Raw genomic sequence first — 21,478 nt, 5'->3', positions numbered from 1 at the left:
CTGGAAAACGGGGATGAAGACTGGGAGCCCCCCATGGGACCACCTGGTCACCTTGTAACTTCCCCGGCGCTTGGAACAGTGCTTTGCACATAGTAAGGGCTTAATAAATGGCATTATTATTATTCTCTGGGCCTCAGTGACCTCATCTGGAAAATGGAGATGAAGACTGGGAGCCCCCGGGGGGGCCACCTGGTCACCTTGTAACTTCCCCAGTGCTTAGAACAGTGCTTGGCACATAGTAAGCACTTCATAAATGCCATTATTATTATTATTATTATTATTATTATTACAAATGAAAGGCACCTGACGCGAGGTGTCAGGCAGGGCCCAAGTGGAGGGGGCACCCCCCTACCCACGAACCCCATCTCCATGTTTTGTTTTGTTTTGTTTTGTTGTCCGTCTCCCCGTTCTAGACTGTGAGCCTGTTGTTGGGTAGGGACCATCTCTGTATAGTAATAATAACGATGGCATTTATTAAGCCATAATAATATTATAATAATTTATTAATAACATCAAAACATATAATATAATTTATTATTATTAATTATTATTTACTAGCCCTCTGCTTAATAAATGCTATCAGTATTATTATTAAGCACTTACTATGTGCAAAAAAATTATTTAGACATGTTTATTCTATTTATTTTGTTAATACGTTTTGTTGTCCGTCTCCCCCCTCTAGACTGTGAGCCCACTGTTGGGTAGGGACCATCTCTAGATGTTGCCTACTTGGACTTCCCAAGCGCTTAGTCCAGTGCTCTGCACACAGTAAGCGCTCAATAAATACGACTGATTGTCAACTTGTACTTTCCAAGCGTTTAGTACAGTGCTCTGCACACAGTAAGCGCTCAATAAATACGATTGAATGAACGAAAGCCCTGTCCTAAGCACTGGGGAGGTTACAGGATGATCAGGTTGGCCCACGGGGGGCTCCCAGTCTTCATCCCCATTCTCCAGATGAGGTGACCGAGGCCCAGAGAAGTGACGTGACTCGCCCCAAGTCACCCAGCTGGCAAGTGGCGGAGCCGGGATTTGAACCCGTGACCTCTGACTCCAGAGCCCGGGCCCTTCCCACTGAGCCACGCTGCTTCTCTATATGTGGCCAACTTGGACTTCCCAAGCGCTTAGTACAGTGCTCTGCACACAGTCAGCGTTTGATAAATACAACTGAATGAAAGACTGAATGAACCCGAGGCCTCTGACCATATTTATTCTATTTATTTTATTTGGTTAATATGTTTTGTTTTGTCGTCCGTCTCCCCCTTCTAGACCGTGAGCCCGCTGTTGGGGAGGGACCGTCTCTCTACGTTGCCAACTTGGACTTTCCAAGCGCTTAGTACAGTGCTCTGCACACAGTAAGCGCTCAATAAATACGACTGATTGATTGTCAACTTGTACTTTCCAAGCGCTTAGTACAGTGCTCTGCACCCAGTAAGCGCTCAATAAATACAACTGATTGATTGTCAACTTGTACTTTCCAAGCGCTTAGTACAGTGCTCTGCACATAGTAAGTGCTCAATAAATACGATTGAATGAACGAAAGCACTGTCCTAAGCACTGGGGAGGTTACAGGATGATCAGGTTGTCCCACGGGGGGCTTCCAGTCTTCATCCCCATTTTACAGATGAGGTGACCGAGGCCCAGAGAAGTGACGTGACTCGCCCCAAGTCACCCAACTGCCAAGTGGCGGAGCCGGGATTTGAACCCGTGACCTCTGACTCCAGAGCCCGGGCCCTTTCCACTGAGCCACGCTGCTTCTCTATATGTGGCCAACTTGGACTTCCCAAGCGCTTAGTACAGTGCTCTGCACACAGTCAGCGTTTGATAAATACAACTGAATGAAAGACTGAATGAACCCGAGGCCTCTGACCATATTTATTCTATTTATTTTATTTGGTTAATATGTTTTGTTTTGTCATCCGTCTCCCCCTTCTAGACCGTGAGCCCGCTGTTGGGTAGGGACCGTCTCTCTACGTTGCCAACTTGGACTTTCCAAGCGCTTAGTACAGTGCTCTGCACACAGTAAGCGCTCAATAAATACGACTGATTGATTGTCAACTTGTACTTTCCAAGCGCTTAGTACAGTGCTCTGCACATAGTAAGTGCTCAATAAATACGACTGATTGATTGTCAACTTGTACTTTCCAAGCGCTTAGTACAGTGCTCTGCACACAGTAAGCGCTCAATACGATTGAATGAACGAAAGCACTGTCCTAAGCACTGGGGAGGTTACAGGATGATCAGGTTGTCCCACGGGGGGCTCCCAGTCTTCATCCCCATTTTACAGATGAGGTGACTGAGGCCCAGAGAAGTGACGTGACTTGCCCAAAGTCACCCAGCTGACAAGTGGCGGAGCCGGGATTTGAACCCGTGACCTCTGACTCCAAAGCACAGGCCCTTTCCACTGAGCCAGCCACACTGCTTCTCTGTATGTGGCCAACTTGGACTTCCCAAGCGCTTAGTACAGTGCTCTGCACACCGTCAGCGTTTGATAAATACAACTGAATGAAAGACTGAATGAACCCGAGGCTGCTGACCATATTTATTCTATTTATTTTATTTGGTTAATATGTTTTGTTTTGTCGTCCGTCTCCCCCTTCTAGACCGTGAGCCCGCTGTTGGGGAGGGACTCTCTCTCTATGTTGTCAACTTGGACTTCCCAAGCGCTTAGTACAGTGCTCTGCACACAGTAAGCGCTCAATAAATACGATTGAATGAATGAATCTGGCTTTACGTCTATTTGTTCTGACGACTTGACACCCGTCCGCGTGTTTTGTCTTGTCGTCCGCCTCCCCCTTCTAGACCGTGAGCCCGCTGTTGGGGAGGGACCGTCTCTGTATGTTGCCAACTTGGACTTCCCAAGCGCTTAGTACAGTGCTCTGCACACAGTAAGTGCTCAATAAATACGATTGAATGAATGAATCTGGCTTTAGGTCTATTTGTTCTGACGACTTGACACCCGTCTGCGTGTTTTGTCTTGTCGTCCGCCTCCCCCTTCTAGACCTTGAGCCCGCTGTTGGGGAGGGACCGTCTCTGTATGTTGCCAACTTGGACTTCCCAAGCGCTTAGTACAGTGCTCTGCACACAGTAAGCGCTCAATAAATACGATTGAATGAATGAATCTGGCTTTACGTCTATTTGTTCTGACGACTTGACACCCGTCCGCGTGTTTTGTCTTGTCGTCCGCCTCCCCCTTCTAGACCTTGAGCCCGCCGTTGGGGAGGGACCGTCTCTGTATGTTGCCAACTTGGACTTCCCAAGCGCTTAGTACAGTGCTCTGCACACAGTAAGCGCTCAATAAATACGATTGAATGAATGAATCTGGCTTTACGTCTATTTGTTCTGACGACTTGACACCCGTCCGCGTGTTTTGTCTTGTCGTCCGCCTCCCCCTTCTAGACCTTGAGCCCGCCGTTGGGGAGGGACCGTCTCTGTATGTTGCCAACTTGGACTTCCCAAGCGCTTAGTACAGTGCTCTGCACACGGTAAGCGCTCAATAAATACGATTGAATGAATGAATCTGGCTTTACGTCTATTTGTTCTGACGACTTGACACCCGTCCGCGTGTTTTGTCTTGTCGTCCGCCTCCCCCTTCTAGACCGTGAGCCCGCTGTTGGGGAGGGACCGTCTCTATCTGTGGCCGACGTGTCGTTCATTCAATCAATCAATCAATCAATCGTATTTATTGAGCGCTTACTGTGTGCAGAGCACTGGACTAAGCGCTTGGGAAGTACAAATTGGCAACATATAGAGACAGTCATCGTCAATCGTATTTATTGAGCGCTTACTGTGTGCAGAGCACTGGACTAAGCGCTTGGGAAGTACAAATTGGCAACATATAGAGACAGTCATCATCAATCGTATTTATTGAGCGCTTACTGTGTGCAGAAGCACTGGACTAAGCGCTTGGGAAGGACAAATTGGCAACATATCGAGACGGTCCCTACCCAACAGTGGGCTCACAGTCTAAATTCATTCATTCATTCGTCTTTATTGAGCACTTACTGTGTGCGGAGCACTGGACTAAGCGCTTGGGAAGTACAAATTGGCCACATATAGAGACAGTTATCATCATCATCATCAATCGTATTTATTGAGCGCTTACTGTGTGCAGAAGCACTGGACTAAGCGCTTGGGAAGGACAAATTGGCAACATATCGAGACGGTCCCTACCCAACAGTGGGCTCACAGCCTAAATTCATTCATTCATTCAATCGTCTTTATTGAGCACTTACTGTGTGTGGAGAACTGGACTAAGCGCTTGGGAAGTACAAATTGGCAACATATAGAGACAGTCATCATCATCATCATCAATCGTATTTATTGAGCGTTTGCTGTGTGCAGAAGCACTGGACTAAGCGCTTGGGAAGTACAAATTGGCAACATATAGAGACGGTCCCTACCCAACAGTGGGCTCACAGTCTAAATTCACTCATTCATTCAATCGTATTTATTGAGCGCTTACTGTGTGCGGAGCACTGGACTAAGCGCTTGGGAAGTACAAATTGGCCACATATAGAGACAGTTATCATCATCATCATCATCAATCGTATTTATTGAGCGCTTACTGTGTGCAGAAGCACTGGACTAAGCGCTTGGGAAGTCCAAGTTGGCAACATCTAGAGATGGTCCCTACCCAACAGTGGGCTCACAGTCTAAATTCATTCATTCACTCAATCGTCTTTATTGAGCGCTTACTGTGTGCAGAGCACTGGACTAAGCGCTGTTTACTGAGCGCTTACTGGACTAAGCGCTTGGGAAGTCCAAGTTGGCGACATAGAGAGACGGTCCCTACCCGACGGCGGGCTCGCAGTCTAGAAGGGGGAGACGGACGACAAAACGAAACATGTTAACAAAATAAAATAAATATGTACAAATAAAATGAATAGAGTAATAAATCTGTCCAAACATCTATACAGGCGCCGTGGGGAGGGGAGGGAGGTAAGGCGGTGGGGATGGAGGATCTTTGAGTCCTTCCCAAGCGCTTAGTCCGGTGCTCTGCACACGGTAAGCGCTCAATAAAGCAGAGAAGCAGCGCGGCTCAGTGGAAAGAGCCCGGGCTTTGGGGTCAGAGGTCATGGGTTCAAATCCCGGCTCCGCCAACTGTCAGCTGGGTGACTTTGGGCAAGTCACTTCACTTCTCTGGGCCTCAGTTCCCTCATCTGGAAAATGGGGATTAAGATTGTGAGCCCCCCGTGGGACAACCTGATCACCTTGTATCCCCCCCCAGCGCTTAGAACAGTGCTTGGCACATAGTAAGCACTTAACAAATACCATCATTATTATTATTATTCTCTGGCCTCAGTTCCCTCAATTGGAAAACGGGGATGAAGACCGGGAGTCCCCCGTGGCACAACCTGATCACCTTGGAACCTCCCCAGCGCTTAGAACAGTGCTTTGCACATAGTAAGCGCTTAACAAATACCATCAGCATTATTATTATTATTCTCTGGCCTCAGTTCCCTAAATTGGAAAATGGGGATGAAGACTGTGAGCCCCCCGTGGGACAACCTGATCACCTTGTATCCCCCCACCAGTGCTTAAAACGGTGCTTTGCACATAGTAAGTGCCTAACAAATACCATTATTATTATTATTATTATCATTATTATTATTATTATTCTCCGGCCTCAGTTCCCTCAATTGGAAAATGGGGATGAAGACCGGGAGCCCCCCGTGGGACAACCTGATCACCTTCTAACCTCCCCAGTGCTTAGAACAGTGCTTTGCACATAGTAAGCACTTAATAAATGCCATCATCATCATTATTATTAATAAATTCCCAGCGCTTAGAACAGTGCTTTGCACATAGTAAGCGCTTAATAAATGCCATCATCATCATTATCATTAATAAATCACCAGCGCTTAGAACAGTGCTTTGCACATAGTAAGCGCTTAATAAATGCCATTATTATTATTAATAAATCCCCAGTGCTTAGAACAGTGCTTTGCACATCGTAAGCGCTTAATAAATGCCATCATCATTATTATTATCATTAATAAATCACCAGCGCTTAGAACAGTGCTTTGCACATAGTAAGCGCTTAATAAATGCCATCATCATCATCATCATTATTAATAAATCCCCAGCACTTAGAACAGTGCTTTGCACATAGTAAGTGCTTAATGCGATCATCATCATCATTATTATTAATAAATCCCCAGTGCTTAGAACAGTGCTTTGCACATAGTAAGTGCTTAATAAATGCCATCATCATCATCATCATCATCAATAAATCCCCAGCGCTTAGAACAGTGCTTTGCACATAGTAGCCGCTTAATAAATGCCATCATCATCATCATCATCATCAAGTAAGCACTTAATAAATGCCATCATCGTCATCATCATAATAAATCCCCAGCGCTTAGAACAGTGCTTTGCACATAGTAAGCGCTTAATAAATGCCATCATCATCATCATTATTAATAAATCCCCAGCGCTCAGAACAGTGCTTTGCACACAGTAAGTGCTTAATAAATGCCATCATCATCATCATTATTATTAATAAATCCCCAGCGCTAAGAACAGTGCTTTGCACATAGTAAGTGCTTAATAAATGCCATCATCATCATCATCATCATCAAGCGCTTCATAAATGCCATCATCGTCATCATAATAAATCCCCAGCGCTTAGAACAGTGCTTTGCACATAGTAAGTGCTCAATGCCATCATCATCATCATTATTATTAATAAATCCCCAGCGCTTAGAACAGTGCTTTGCACATAGTAAGCGCTTAATAAATGCCATCATCATCATTATCATTAATAAATCACCAGCGCTTAGAACAGTGCTTTGCACATAGTAAGCGCTTAATAAATGCCATTATTATTATTATTAATAAATCCCCAGTGCTTAGAACAGTGCTTTGCACATCGTAAGCGCTTAATAAATGCCATCATCATTATTATTATCATTAATAAATCCCCAGCGCTTAGAACAGTGCTTTGCACATAGTAAGCGCTTAATAAATGCCATCATCATTGTCATCATTATTAATAAATCCCCAGCACTTAGAACAGTGCTTTGCACATAGTAAGTGCTTAATGCGATCATCATCATTATTATTAATAAATCCCCAGTGCTTAGAACAGTGCTTTGCACATAGTAAGTGCTTAATAAATGCCATCATCATCATCATTAATAAATCCCCAGCGCTTAGAACAGTGCTTTGCACATAGTAAGCGCTTAATAAATGCCATCATCATCATCATCATCATCAATAAATCCCCAGCGCATAGAACAGTGCTTTGCACATAGTAAGCGCTTAATAAATGTCATTATTATTATTATTATTATTAATAAATCCCCAGCGCTTAGAGCAGTGCTGTGCACATAGTAAGCGCTTAATAAATGCCATCATCCTTATCATTATTATTAATAAATCCCCAGCGCTTAGAACAGTGCTGTGCACATAGTAAGCGCTTAATAAATGCCATTATTATTATTATTATTATTATTATTAATAAATACGGCCGAACGCATGAGGGGCAGGGCTCACCCATACTGAGCGACTCCTTCTGGAAGTCCTTGGTCAGGTGGGAGCGGTTGGTTATGCAGTAGACGTAGCGCTCCAGGACGTACCAGCACATCTCGTAGTAGAACGGGTAGCGGAACTTATTGGGCACCTACGGGAGGGACGGGAGGGATGGGCCGGTCACCGTCACCGCCCGGCCCGGGGACGTCCGTCACAGGAGAGGCAGCGTGGCTCGCTGGGAAGAGCCCGGGCTTCGGAGCCAGGGGTCGTGGGTTCGAATCCCGGCTCCCCCCCCCCACACACAGTGTCTGCTGTGTGACCCCGGGCAAGTCACTTCACTTCTCTGACTTCTCTTTTAGACTGGGAGCCCGCTGTTGGGTAGGGACCGTCTCGATATAATAATATATCTATATATAATCTCTCTATAATAATATATATATTGCTATCTATATATATCTATATATAATCTCTCTATAATAATATATATTGTTATCTACATATAATCTCTCTATAATAATAATGTTGGTATTTGTTAAGCGCTTACTATGTGCAATCATCATCATTACTTACTATAACCCTTGGGTAGGGACCATCTATGTTGCCAACTTGGACTTCCCGAGCGCTTAGTCCAGTGCTCTGCACACAGTAAGCGCTCAATAAATACGATTGATGATGATAATCTCTCTATAATAATATATATTGTTATCTATATATAATCTCTCTATAATAATAATGTTGGTATTTGTTAAGCGCTTACTATGTGCAATCATCATCACTACTTACTATCATCATTGGGTAGGGACCATCTCTCTATGTTGCCAACTTGGACTTCCCGAGCGCTTAGTCCAGTGCTCGGCACACGGTAAGCGCTCAATAAATACGATTGATGATGATGGTGATGACTTCTCTTTTAGACTGGGAGCCCACTGTTGGGTAGGGACCGTCTCTATATAATAATATATCTATATATCTCTATATATAATCTCTCTATAATAATATAATAATATATATAGTTATCTATATATATCTATATATAATCTCTCTATAATAATATATATTATTATCTATATATATATCTATATATAATCTCTCTATAATAATAATGTTGGCATTTGTTAAGCGCTTACTATGTGCAATCATCATCATTACTTACTATCATCATTGGGCAGGGACCGTCCCTCTATGTCGCCAACTTGGACTTCCCGAGCGCTTAGTCCAGTGCTCTGCACACGGTAAGCGCTCAATAAATACGATTGATGATGATGATGATGACTTCTCTTTTAGACTGTGAGCCCGCTGTTGGGCAGGGACCATCTCTCTATGTTGCCAACTTGGACTTCCCAAGCGCTTAGTACAGTGCTCTGCACACAGTAAGTGCTCAATAAAGATGATTGATTGATTGATTCTCTGAGCCTCAGTTCCTTCATCTTAGTACATCTTAGCGCTTAGTACAGTGCTCTGCACACAGTAAGCGCTCAATAAAGACAACTGATTGATTGATTCTCTGAGCCTCAGTTTCTTCATCTTAAGTACATCTTAGCGCTTAGTACAGTGCTCTGCACACAGTAAGCGCTCAATAAAGACGACTGATTGATTCTCTGAGCCTCAGTTCCTTCATCTTAGTACATCTTAGTGCTTAGTACAGTGCTCTGCACGCAGTAAGTGCCCAATAAATACGACTGATTGATTCGTCTGTAAAATGGGGATTAAGACTGTGGGACAACCTGATCACCTTGTATCCTCCCCAGTGCTTAGAACAGTGCTTTGCACATAGTAAGCGCTTAACAAATGCCATCATTATTATTATTATTTTTATTTGGAGTCAGAGGTCACGGGTTCAAATCCCACTTATCAGCTGGGTGACTTTGGGCAAGTCACTTCACTTCTCTGAGCCTCAGTTCCTTCATCTGTCAAATGGGGATTAAGACCGTAAACCCCATGTGGGACAACCCAATCACCTTGTATCCTCCCCAGCGCTCAGAACAGTGCTTTGCACATAGTAAGCGCTTAACAAATGCCATCATTACTATTAGTATTATTTGGAGTCAGAGGTCATGGGTTCAAATCCCACTGGTCAGCTGGGTGACTTTGGGCAAGTCACTTCACTTCTCTGAGCCTCAGTTCCTTCATCTGTCAAATGGGGATTAAGACCGTAAACCCCCTGGGGACCACCCGATCACCCTGTAACCTCCCCAGTGCTCAGAACAGTGCTTTGCACGTAGTAAGCGCTGAACAAATGCCATCATCATTATTATTATTTTTATTTGGAGTCAGAGGTCATGGGTTCAAATCCCACTTGTCAGCTGGGTGACTTTGGGCAAGTCACTTCACTTCTCTGAGCCTCAGTTCCTTCATCTGTCAAATGGGGATTAAGACCGTAAGCCCCATGTGGGACCACCCGATCACCCTGTATCCTCCCCAGCGCTCAGAACAGTGCTTTGCACGTAGTAAGCGCTGAACAAATGCCATCATTACTATTAGTATTATTTGGAGTCAGAGGTCATGGGTTCAAATCCCACTTGTCAGCTGGGTGACTTTGGGCAAGTCATTTGACTTCTCTGGGCCTCAGTTCCTTCATCTGTAAAATGAGGATTAAGACCGTAAACACCGATCCTCCCCAGCACTCAGACCAGTGCTTTGCACACAGTAAGCGCTTAACAAATGCCATCATTATTATTAGTATTATAAGGAGTCAGAGGTCACGGGTTCAAATCCCACTTGTCAGCTGGGTGACTTTGGGCAAGTCACTTCACTTCTCTGAGCCTCAGTTCCTTCATCTGTCAAATGGGGATTAAGACCGTAAGCCCCATGTGGGACCACCCGATCACCCTGTATCCTCCCCAGCGCTCAGAACAGTGCTTTGCACGTAGTAAGCGCTGAACAAATGCCATCATTACTATTAGTATTATTTGGAGTCAGAGGTCATGGGTTCAAATCCCACTTGTCAGCTGGGTGACTTTGGGCAAGTCATTTGACTTCTCTGGGCCTCAGTTCCTTCATCTGTAAAATGAGGATTAAGACCGTAAACACCGATCCTCCCCAGCACTCAGACCAGTGCTTTGCACACAGTAAGCGCTTAACAAATGCCATCATTATTATTAGTATTATAAGGAGTCAGAGGTCACGGGTTCAAATCCCACTTGTCAGCTGGGTGACTTTGGGCAAGTCACTTCACATCTCTGGGCCTCAGTTCCTTCGTCTATCAAATGGGGATTAAGACTGTAAGCCCCATGTGGGACCACCCGATCACCCTGTATCCTCCCCAGTGCTCAGAACAGTGCTTTGCACGTAGTAAGTGCTTAACAAATGCCATCATTATTATTATTATTATTTGGGGTCAGAGGTCATGGGTTCAAATCCCACTGGTCAGCTGGGTGACTTTGGGCAAGTCACTTCACTTCTCTGGGCCTCAGTTCCTTTATCTGTCAAATGGGGATTAAGACCGCAAGCCCCATGTGGGACCACCCGATCACCCTGTATCCTCCCCAGTGCTCAGAACAGTGCTTTGCACATAGTAAGTGCTTAACAAATGCCATCATTATTATTATTATTATTTGGGGTCAGAGGTCATGGGTTCAAATCCCACTGGTCAGCTGGGTGACTTTGGGCAAGTCACTTCACTTCGCTGGGCCTCAGTTCCCTCATCTGTCAAATGGGGATTAAGACTGTAAGCCCCATGTGGGACAACCCGATCACCCTGTATCCTCCCCAGCGCTCAGAACAGTGCTTTGCACATAGTAAGTGCTTAACAAATGCCATCATTATTATTATTATTATTTGGGGTCAGAGGTCATGGGTTCAAATCCCACTGGACAGCTGGGTGACTTTGGGCAAGTCACTTCACTTCTCTGGGCCTCAGTTCCCTCATCTGTCAAATGGGGATTAAGACCGTAAGCCCCATATGGGACAACCCGATCACCCTGCATCCTCCCCAGCACTCAGAACAGTGCTTTGCACGTAGTAAGCGCTTAACAAATGCCACCATTACTATTAGTATTATTTGGAGTCAGAGGTCATGGGTTCAAATTCCACTTGTCAGCTGGGTGACTTTGGGCAAGTCACTTCACTTCTCTGGGCCTCAGTTCCCTCAACTGTCAAATGGGGATGAAGACTGTGAGCCCCCCGTGGGACAACCCTGATCACCTTGTATCCTCCCCAGCGCTTAGAACAGTGCTCTGCACATAGTAAGCGCTTAATAAATGCCATTATTATTATTATTATTATTATTATTATTATTATTATTATCTCTAAAGCTCAGCCCCGGGGAGCTTGGGGGGGCGACTCTCTCCCCCTCCGTCTCTCCCCCCACCCCGTGTGCTGGCCGCTCCCGACGGGATGCGGGGCGTCCTCCGGCCCGCCCATTCCGGAGCCCTTTCCCTGGGCTGGACTCGGGATCCAAGACAGAAAGTCCGTGTAGACTCACAGTAGACCGTGAGCCCACTGTTGGGTAGGGACCGTCTCTCTGTGTCACCAACTTGGACTTCCCAAGCGCTTAGTCCAGTGCTCTGCACACAGGAAGCGCTCAATAAATACGATCGATGATGACGATGAAGTCCACTTAACACGACGACAGTGACAATAATCGCGGAATCCGTTAAGCGCTTTCTTTGGGCCGCGAGAAGCGGCGTGGCTCAGTGGAAAAGAGCCCGGGCTTTGGAGCCGGAGGTCGTGGGTTCAAATCCCGGCTCCGCCAACTGTCAGCTCTGTGACTTTGGGCGAGTCACTTCTCTGGGCCTCAGTGACCTCATCTGGAAAATGGGGATGAAGACTGGGAGCCCCCCCGTGGGACAACCTGATCACCTTGTAACCTCCCCGGCGCTTAGAACAGTGCTTTGCACATAGTAAGCGCTTAATAAATGCCATTATTATTATTATTATTAGTGTTGTAGCATGGCTCAGTGGTGTATATATATATATATATATATATATATATATATCAGTATATATGCCCGTATATATGTATATGTTTGTACATATTTATTACTCTATTTATTTATTTATTTTACTTGTACATATCTATTCTATTTATTTTATTTTGTTGGTATGTTTGGTTTCATTGTCTGTCTCCCCCTTTTAGACTGTGAGCCCACTGTTGGGTAGGGACTGTCTCTACATGTTGCCAACTTGGACTTCCCAAGCGCTTAGTCCAGTGCTCTGCACACAGTAAGCGCTCAATAAACACGATTGATTGATTGATTGATTGAAAGAGTCTGAGGTCATGGGTTCAAATCCCATCTCCGCCAACTGTCAGCTGTGTGGCTTTGGGCAAGTCACTTCACTTCTTCTAGACTGTGAGCCCACTGTTGGGTAGGGACTGTCTCTATATGTTGCCAACTTGGACTTCCCAAGCGCTTAGTACAGTGCTCTGCACACAGTAAGCGCTCAATAAATACAACTGATTGACTGATTGATTGATTCCCTGGGCCTCAGTTCCCTCATCTGGAAAACAGGGATTAAAACTGTGAGCCCCCCGTGGGACAACCTGATCACCTTGTAACCTCCCCAGCGCTTAGAACAGGGCTTTGCACATTGTAAGCACTTAACAAATGCCATTATTATTATTATTATTAGTGTTGTAGCATGGCTCAGTGGAAAGAGTCTGAGGTCATGGGTTCAAATCCCGGCTCCGCCAACTGTCAGCTGTGTGGCTTTGGGCAAGTCACTTCACTTCTTCTAGACTGTGAGCCCACTGCTGGGGAGGGACCGTCTCTAGATGTTGCCAACTTGGACTTCCCAAGCGCTTAGTACAGTGCTCTGCACACAGTAAGCGCTCAATAAATACAACTGATTGATTGATTCCCTGGGCCTCAGTTCCCTCATCTGCCAAATGGGAATTAAAACTGTGATCCCCCCACCACATGGGACAACCTGATCACCTTGTAACCTCCCCAGGGCTTAGAACAGTGCTTGGCACATAGTAAGCGCTTAACAAATACCATCATTATTATTATTACTATTACTAAGCCAGGTATATACACAATAATTAATTGTGGGGTTTTGGTCCCGACCTCCTCACCCCAACTCTTCATTCAGTCATTCTTTCAGTTGTATTTATTAAGCGCTTTCTGTGTGCAGCGCACTCTACTAAGCGCTTTGGAAAGTACAGTAATAATAAGAATGATGGCATTCATTCATTCAATCGTATTTATTGAGCACTTACTGTGTGCAGAGCACTGTACTAAGCGCTTGGGAAGTGCAAGTTGGCAACATAGAGAGACGGTCCCTACCCAACAGTGGGCTCACAGGCTAGAAGACTATTAAGCGCTTACTATGTGCAAAACACCGTTCTAAGCGCTGGGGAAGTTACAAGTGATCAGGCTGTCCCACGGGAGGCTCAGTCTTAATCCCCATTTCCCAGATGAGGGAACTGAGGCCCAGAGAAGTGACTCACCCAAAGTCACCCGGCTGACCATTGGCAGAGCCGGGATTTGAACCCATGACCTCTGACTCCAAAGCCCGGGCTCTTCCCACTGAGCCACGCTACAGTTACATTCCCTAATAATAATAATGATGATGGCATTTATTAAGCGCTTACTATGTGCAAAGCACCGTTCTAAGCGCTGGGGAGGTTACAAGGTGATCAGGCGGTCCCACAGGGGGGGTCACAGTCTTCATCCCCATTTTCCAGATGAGGTCACTGAGGCCCAGAGAAGTGAAGTGACTTGCCCAAAGTCACCCAGCTGACCCCTGGCAGAGCCGGGATTTGAACCCAGGACCTCTGACTCCAAAGCCCGGGCTCTTCCCACTGAGCCACGCTAAAGTTACATTCCCTAATAATAATAATGATGATGGCATTTATTAAGCGCTTACTATGTGCAAAGCACCGTTCTAAGCGCTGGGGAGGTTACAAGGTGATCAGGCGGTCCCACAGGGGGGGGTCACAGTCTTCATCCCCATTTTCCAGATGAGGTCACTGAGGCCCAGAGAAGTGACGTGACTTGCCCAAAGTCACCCAGCTGACCCCTGGCAGAGCCGGGATTTGAACCCAGGACCTCTGACTCCAAAGCCCGGGCTCTTCCCACTGAGCCATGCTACAGTAACATTCCCTGCCCACAACGGGCTCAAGTCCTGGGGATCGGGCGGGCTGCCCTTCGTCCACCCGTCAGCTGTGTGACCTTGGGCGAGTCACTTAACAAATACCATCATTATTATTATTAAACAACTTCTCTGGGCCTCAGTGACCTCATCTGTAAAATGGAGGTGAAGACCTGGAGCTCCCCCGTGGGACAACCTGATCACCTTGTAGCCTCCCCAGCGCTTAGAACAGTGCTTTGCACAGAGTAATTGCTTAATAAATACCATTATTATTATTATTAAGGACAGACAAGTCCAACGGGGTGGCCCACCCCAGCGCTTAGAACAGTGCTTTGCATAGAGCAATTGCTTAATAAATGACATTATTATTATTATTATTATTAATAATAAGGACAGATGAGTCCAACAGGGTTGGTGCCACCCCAGCGCTTAGAACAGTGCTTTGCATAGAGTAATTGCTTAATAAATGCCATTATTATTATTAGTAGTATTATTAAGGACAGATGAATCCAACGGGGTGGCCCACCCCAGCGCTTAGAACAGTGCTTTGCATAGAGTAATTGCTTAATAAATGCCATTACTATTATTATTACTATTATTACTATTATTAAGGACAGACAAGTCCAATGGGGTGGCGCCACCCCAGCCCTTAGAACAGTGCTTTGCATAGAGTAATTGCTTAATAAATGGCATTATTATTACTATTATCATTATTATTGTTATTAAGGACAGACGAGTCCAACGGGGTGGCCCACCCCAGCGCTTAGAACAGTGCTTTGCATAGATTAATTGCTTAATAAATGCCATTATTATTACTATTATTATTATTGTTATTATTAAGGACAGACGAGTCCAACGGGGTGGCGCCACCCCAGCGCTTAGAACAGTGCCTTGCATAGAGTAATTGCTTAATAAATGCCATTATTATTATTATTATTATTATTATTATTATTATTATTATTAAGGACAGACGAGTCCAACGGGGTGGCCCACCCCAGTGCTTAGAACAGTGCTTTGCATAATGTAATTGCTTAATAAATGCCGTTATTATTATTATTATTATTATTATTAAGGACAGACAAGTCCAACGGGGTGGCGCTACCCCAGCGCTTAGAACAGTGCTTTGCATAGAGTAATTGCTTAATAAATGGCATCACTATTATTATTATTATTATTAAGGACTGACGAGTCCAACGGGGTGGCCCACCCCAGTGCTTGGGACAGTGCTTTGCATACAGTAATTGCTTAATAAATGCCATTATTACTATTATTATTATTAAGGACAGACGAGTCCAATGGGGTGGCGCCGCCCCAGCCCTTAGAACAGTGCTTTGCATAGAGTAATTGCTTAATAAATGCCATTATCATTATTATAATTATTAAGGACAGACGAGTCCAATGGGGTGGTGCCGCCCCAGCGCTTAGAACAGTGCTTTGCATAGAGTAATTGCTTAATAAATGCCATTATCATTATTATAATTATTAAGGACAGACGAGTCCAATGGGGTGGTGCCGCCCCAGCACTTAGAACAGTGCTTTGCATAGAGTAATTGCTTAATAAATGCCATTATTATTATTAATAAGAACAGATGAGTCCAACGGGGTGGCCCACCCCAGCGCTTAGAACAGTGCTTTGCATAGAGTAATTGCTTAATAAATGCCATCATTATTATTATTATTATTATTATTGAGGACAGACGAGTCCAACGGGGTGGCCCACCCCAGTGCTTGGGACAGTGCTTTGCATACAGTAATTGCTTAATAAATGCCATTATTACCATTATTATTATTAAGGACAGATGAGTCCAATGGGGTGGTGCCACCCCAGCGCTTAGAAGAGTGCTTTGCATAGAGTAATTGCTTAATAAATGCCATTATTATTATTATTATTATTATTAATAAGGACAGATGAGTCCAACGGGGTGGCCCACCCCAGCGCTTAGAACAGTGCTTTGCATAGAGTAATTGCTTAATAAATGCCATTACTATTATTATTACTACTATTACTATTATTAAGGACAGACGAGTCCAATGGGGTGGCGCCACCCCAGCCCTTAGAACAGTGCTTTGCATAGAGTAATTAATAAATGGCATTATTATTACTATTATCATTATTATTGTTATTAAGGACAGATGAGTCCAACGGGGTGGCCCACCCCAGCGCTTAGAACAGTGCTTTGCATAGAGTAATTGCTTAATAAATGCCATTATTATTACTATTATTATTATTGTTATTATTAAGGACAGATAAGTCCAAAGGGGTGGCGCTACCCCAGCGCTTAGAACAGTGCTTTGCATAGAGTAATTGCTTAATAAATGGCATCACTATTATTATTATTATTCTTAAGGACAGACGAGTCCAACGGGGTGGCCCACCCCAGTGCTTGGGACAGTGCTTTGCATACAGTAATTGCTTAATAAATGCCATTATTACTATTATTATTATTAAGGACAGACGAGTCCAACGGGGTGGCGCCACCCCAGTGCTTAGAGCAGTGCTTTGTACAGAGTAATTGCTTAATAAATGGCATTACTCATTCAATTGTATTTATTGAGCGCTTACTGTGTGCAGAGCACTGTATTAAGCGCTTGGGAAGTCCAAGTTGGCAACATAGAGAGACGGTGCCTGCCCGACGGTGGGCTCACAGTCTCGAATTATTATTCTTATTAAGGACAGATGAGTCCAACGGGGCGGCGGGCCCCAAGGGCCCCCCGCCCCGCCAACGCGCAGACACAAGGATGGAAGGAGAGAGCCATGCAGAGCACTGTACTGAGCGCTTGGGAAGTCCAAGTTGGCAACAGAGAGAGACGGTCCCTGCTCGACGGTGGGCTCACAGTCTAGAATTATTATTTTTATTAAGGACAGATGAGTCCAACAGGGCAGTGGGCCCCAAGGCCCCCCACCCCGCCAACTTGCAGACACAAGGACGGAAGGAGAAAGCCATGCAGAGCACTGTACTGAGCGCTTGGGAAGTCCAAATTGGCAACATAGAGAGATGGTCCCTACCCGACAGTGGGCTCACAGTCTCAAATTATTATTCTTATTAAGGACAGACAAGTCCGACGGGCCCCAAGGCCCCCCGCCCCACCAATGTGCAGACACAAGGACGGAAGGAGAAAGCCATGCAGAGCACTGTACTGAGCGCTTGGGAAGTCCAAGTTGGCAACAGAGAGAGACGGTGCCTGCCCGACGGTGGGCTCACAGTCTCGAATTATTATTCTTATTAAGGACAGATGAGTCCAACGGGGTGGCGGGCCTCAAGGACCCCTGCCCCGCCAACGTGCAGACACAAGGATGGAAGGAGAGAGCCATGCAGAGCACTGTACTGAGCGCCTGGGAAGTCCAAGTTGGCAACAGAGAGAGACGGTCCCTGCCCAACAGCGGGCTCACAGTCTAGAATTATTATTATTATTATTAAGAACAGATGAGTCCAATGGGGCGAGGCCCCCCGCCCTGCCAATGCACAGACACAAGGACGGAAGGGGAGAGCCATGCAGGGCACTGTACTGAGCGCTTGGGAAGTCCAAGTTGGCAACACAGAGAGACGGTCCCTACCCAACAGCGGGCTCACAGTCTGGAATTATCATTCTTATTAAGGACAGATGAGTCCGACGGGGCCCAAGGCCCCCCGCCCCACCAACGCGCGGACACAAGGACGGAAGGAGAGAGCCATGCAGAGCACTGTACTGAGCGCTTGGGAAGTCCAAGTTGGCAACATAGAGAGACGGTCCCTGCCCGACGGTGGGCTCACAGTCTGGAATTATTATTCTTATTAAGGACAGACGAGGCCCCCCACCCCGCCAACGTGCAGACACAAGGACAGAAGGAGAGAGCCATGCAGAGCACTGTACTGAGCGCCTGGGAAGTCCAAGTTGGCAACATAGAGAGACGGTCCCTACCCGACAGTAGGCTCACAGTCTCGAATTATTATTCTTATTAAGGACAGACAAGTCCGACGGGCCCCAAGGCCCCCCGCCCCACCAATGTGCAGACACAAGGACGGAAGGAGAAAGCCATGCAGAGCACTGTACTGAGCGCTTGGGAAGTCCAAGTTGGCAACAGAGAGAGACGGTGCCTGCCCGACGGTGGGCTCACAGTCTCGAATTATTATTCTTATTAAGGACAGATGAGTCCAACGGGGTGGCGGGCCTCAAGGACCCCTGCCCCGCCAACGTGCAGACACAAGGATGGAAGGAGAGAGCCATGCAGAGCACTGTACTGAGCGCCTGGGAAGTCCAAGTTGGCAACAGAGAGAGACGGTCCCTGCCCAACAGCGGGCTCACAGTCTAGAATTATTATTATTATTATTAAGAACAGATGAGTCCAATGGGGCGGCGGGCCCCGAGGCCCCCCGCCCTGCCAATGCACAGGCACAAGGACGGAAGGGGAGAGCCATGCAGGGCACTGTACTGAGCGCTTGGGAAGTCCAAGTTGGCAACAGAGAGAGACGGTCCCTACCCAACAGCGGGCTCACAGTCTGGAATTATCATTCTTATTAAGGACAGATGAGTCCGACGGGGCCCAAGGCCCCCCGCCCCACCAACGCGCGGACACAAGGACGGAAGGAGAGAGCCATGCAGAGCACTGTACTGAGCGCCTGGGAAGTCCAAGTTGGTAACATAGAGAGACGGTCCCTGTCCGACGGCGGGCTCACAGTCTAGAATTATTATTCTTATTAAGGACAGATGAGTCCGATGGGGGCGGCGGGCCCCGAGGCCCCCCGCCCCGCCAATGTGCAGACACAAGGATGGAAGAAGAGAGCCATGCAGAGCACTGTACTGAGCGCTTGGGAAGTCCAAGTTGGGAACACAGAGAGACGGTCCCTGCCTGATGGTGGGCTCACAGTCTGGAATTATTATTCTTATTAAGGACAGACGAGGCCCCCCACCCCGCCAACGTGCAGACACAAGGACGGAAGGAGAGAGCCATGCAGAGCACTGTACTGAGTGCCTGGGAAGTCCAAGTTGGCAACATAGAGAGACGGTCCCTGCCCAACAGCGGGCTCACAGTCTAGAATTATTATTATTATTATTAAGAACAGATGAGTTCAATGGGGCGGCGGGCCACAAGGACCCCTGCCCCGCCAACGTGCAGACACAAGGATGGAAGGAGAGAGCCATGCAGAGCACTGTACTGAGCGCTTGGGAAGTCCAAGTTGGCAACATAGAGAGACGGTCCCTGCCCGACGGTGGGCTCACAGTCTGGAATTATTATTCTTATTAAGGACAGACGAGTCTGATGGGGGCGGCGGGCCCCGAGGCCCCCCGCCCTGCCAACGCGCAGACACAAGGACGGAAGGAGAGAGCCATGCAGGGCACTGTACTGAGCGCCTGGGAAATCCAAGTTGGCAACACAGAGAGACGGTCCCTGCCCAACAGCGGGCTCACAGTCTGGAATTATTATTCTTATTAAGGACAGACGAGGCCCCCCACCCCGCCAACGTGCAGACACAAGGACGGAAGGAGAGAGCCATGCAGAGCACTGTACTGAGCGCCTGGGAAGTCCAAGTTGGCAACATAGAGAGACGGTCCCTGCCCAACAGCGGGCTCACAGTCTCGAATTATTATTCTTATTAAGGACAGACGAGTCCGACGGGGCGGCGGGCCCCGAGGCCCCCCGCCCCGCCAACGTGCAGACACAAGGACGGAAGGAGAGAGCCATGCAGGGCACTGTACTGAGTGCTTGGGAAGTCCAAGTTGGCAACATAAGAGAGACGGTCCCTGCCCGACGGTGGGCTCACAGTCTCGAATTATTATTCTTATTAAGGACAGACGAGTCTGATGGGGGCGGCGGGCCCCGAGGCCCCCCGCCCCGCCAACGCGCAGACACAAGGACGGAAGGAGAGAGCCATGCAGAGCACTGTACTGAGCGCCTGGGAAATCCAAGTTGGCAACATAGAGAGATGGTCCCTGCCCAACAGCGGGCCCACAGTCTTGAATTATTATTCTTATTAAGGACAGACGAGGCCCCCCACCCCGCCAACGTGCAGACACAAGGACGGAAGGAGAGAGCCATGCAGAGCACTGTACTGAGCGCCTGGGAAGTCCAAGTTGGCAACATAGAGAGACGGTCCCTGCCCAACGGCGGGCTCACAGTCTTGAATTATTATTCTTATTAAGGACAGACGAGGCCCCCCACCCCGCCAATGTGCAGACACAAGGACGGAAGGAGAGAGCCATGCAGAGCACTGTACTGAGCGCTTGGGAAGTCCAAGTTGGCAACACAGAGAGACGGTCCCTGCCCGACGGTGGGCTCACAGTCTCGAATTATTATTCTTATTAAGGGGCGGCGGGCCCCGAGGCCCCCCGCCCCGCCAACGCGCGGACACAGGGGCGGAAGGGGAGCGCCCCAGGAAGGCTCCCGGGCGAGCAGCCACGTAGGCGGCCCCGGCCCTCACCCGCGTGCGGTCTTCGATCGTGTAGATGCGAAGCTGCATGGGGATGTTGAAGCTGTGCAGGAAGTTGCCGCCGAACACCAGCGTGTCTGTGGGCGTGTAGACGGCGTGGATCCAGCCTGGGGGAGGAAACGGGGGGCGGGAGGAGCCCGTCAGGCGGCCATGGCGGCGGCGGCGGCGGCCCCCACCCACCCTCCGGCGGGCGGCGGCGGCGGCGGGCCTCACCTGACGGGATGACGAAAGTGTATCCCTGCCTGAGCTCGATGCGCTGGCACTCGGCCACCCGGTCCCCCAGGAAGATGTCTCCCTGTTTCCCTGACAGCAGCCAGTTCTCGTACAGCTCCAGGTTGTGGGCTGTAGGGGGGATGAGCCAGAAGACCTGTGAGTTGAAGACCTCCAGTCCGTTAACAGCCATTGGCACGGCCCGGCCCGGCCCGGCCGCCCACCGCGCCGCCCCCCGCGCGGGAGTCCCTACTTCGCCCCGCTGCCCGGATTGTCTCTGGCCACAAACGCTCTGGGCGTGTCACTCCCCTCCTCAAAAATCTCCGGTGGCTCCCAATCAATCTGCGCAT

At 47.6% G+C, this 21,478-nt stretch overlaps 1 protein-coding gene across 1 annotated transcript in view; it reads right to left on the bottom strand.

The window, feature by feature from the left end:
- KDM2A (lysine demethylase 2A) overlaps positions 1 to 21,478 on the bottom strand; it is a 153,955-nt gene that overhangs the window by 53,936 nt on the left and 78,541 nt on the right. The window contains 3 exon segments of the mRNA XM_038764673.1: positions 7,501 to 7,627; positions 20,910 to 21,025; positions 21,132 to 21,285. Of these exon segments, the coding sequence (XP_038620601.1) occupies positions 7,501 to 7,627; positions 20,910 to 21,025; positions 21,132 to 21,285 (397 nt within the window).

The sequence above is a fragment of the Tachyglossus aculeatus genome, chromosome 22 (assembly GCF_015852505.1).
Source record: "Tachyglossus aculeatus isolate mTacAcu1 chromosome 22, mTacAcu1.pri, whole genome shotgun sequence".
Lineage (NCBI taxonomy): Eukaryota > Metazoa > Chordata > Mammalia > Monotremata > Tachyglossidae > Tachyglossus > Tachyglossus aculeatus.
This window is presented reverse-complemented; position numbering and strand designations above follow the sequence as displayed.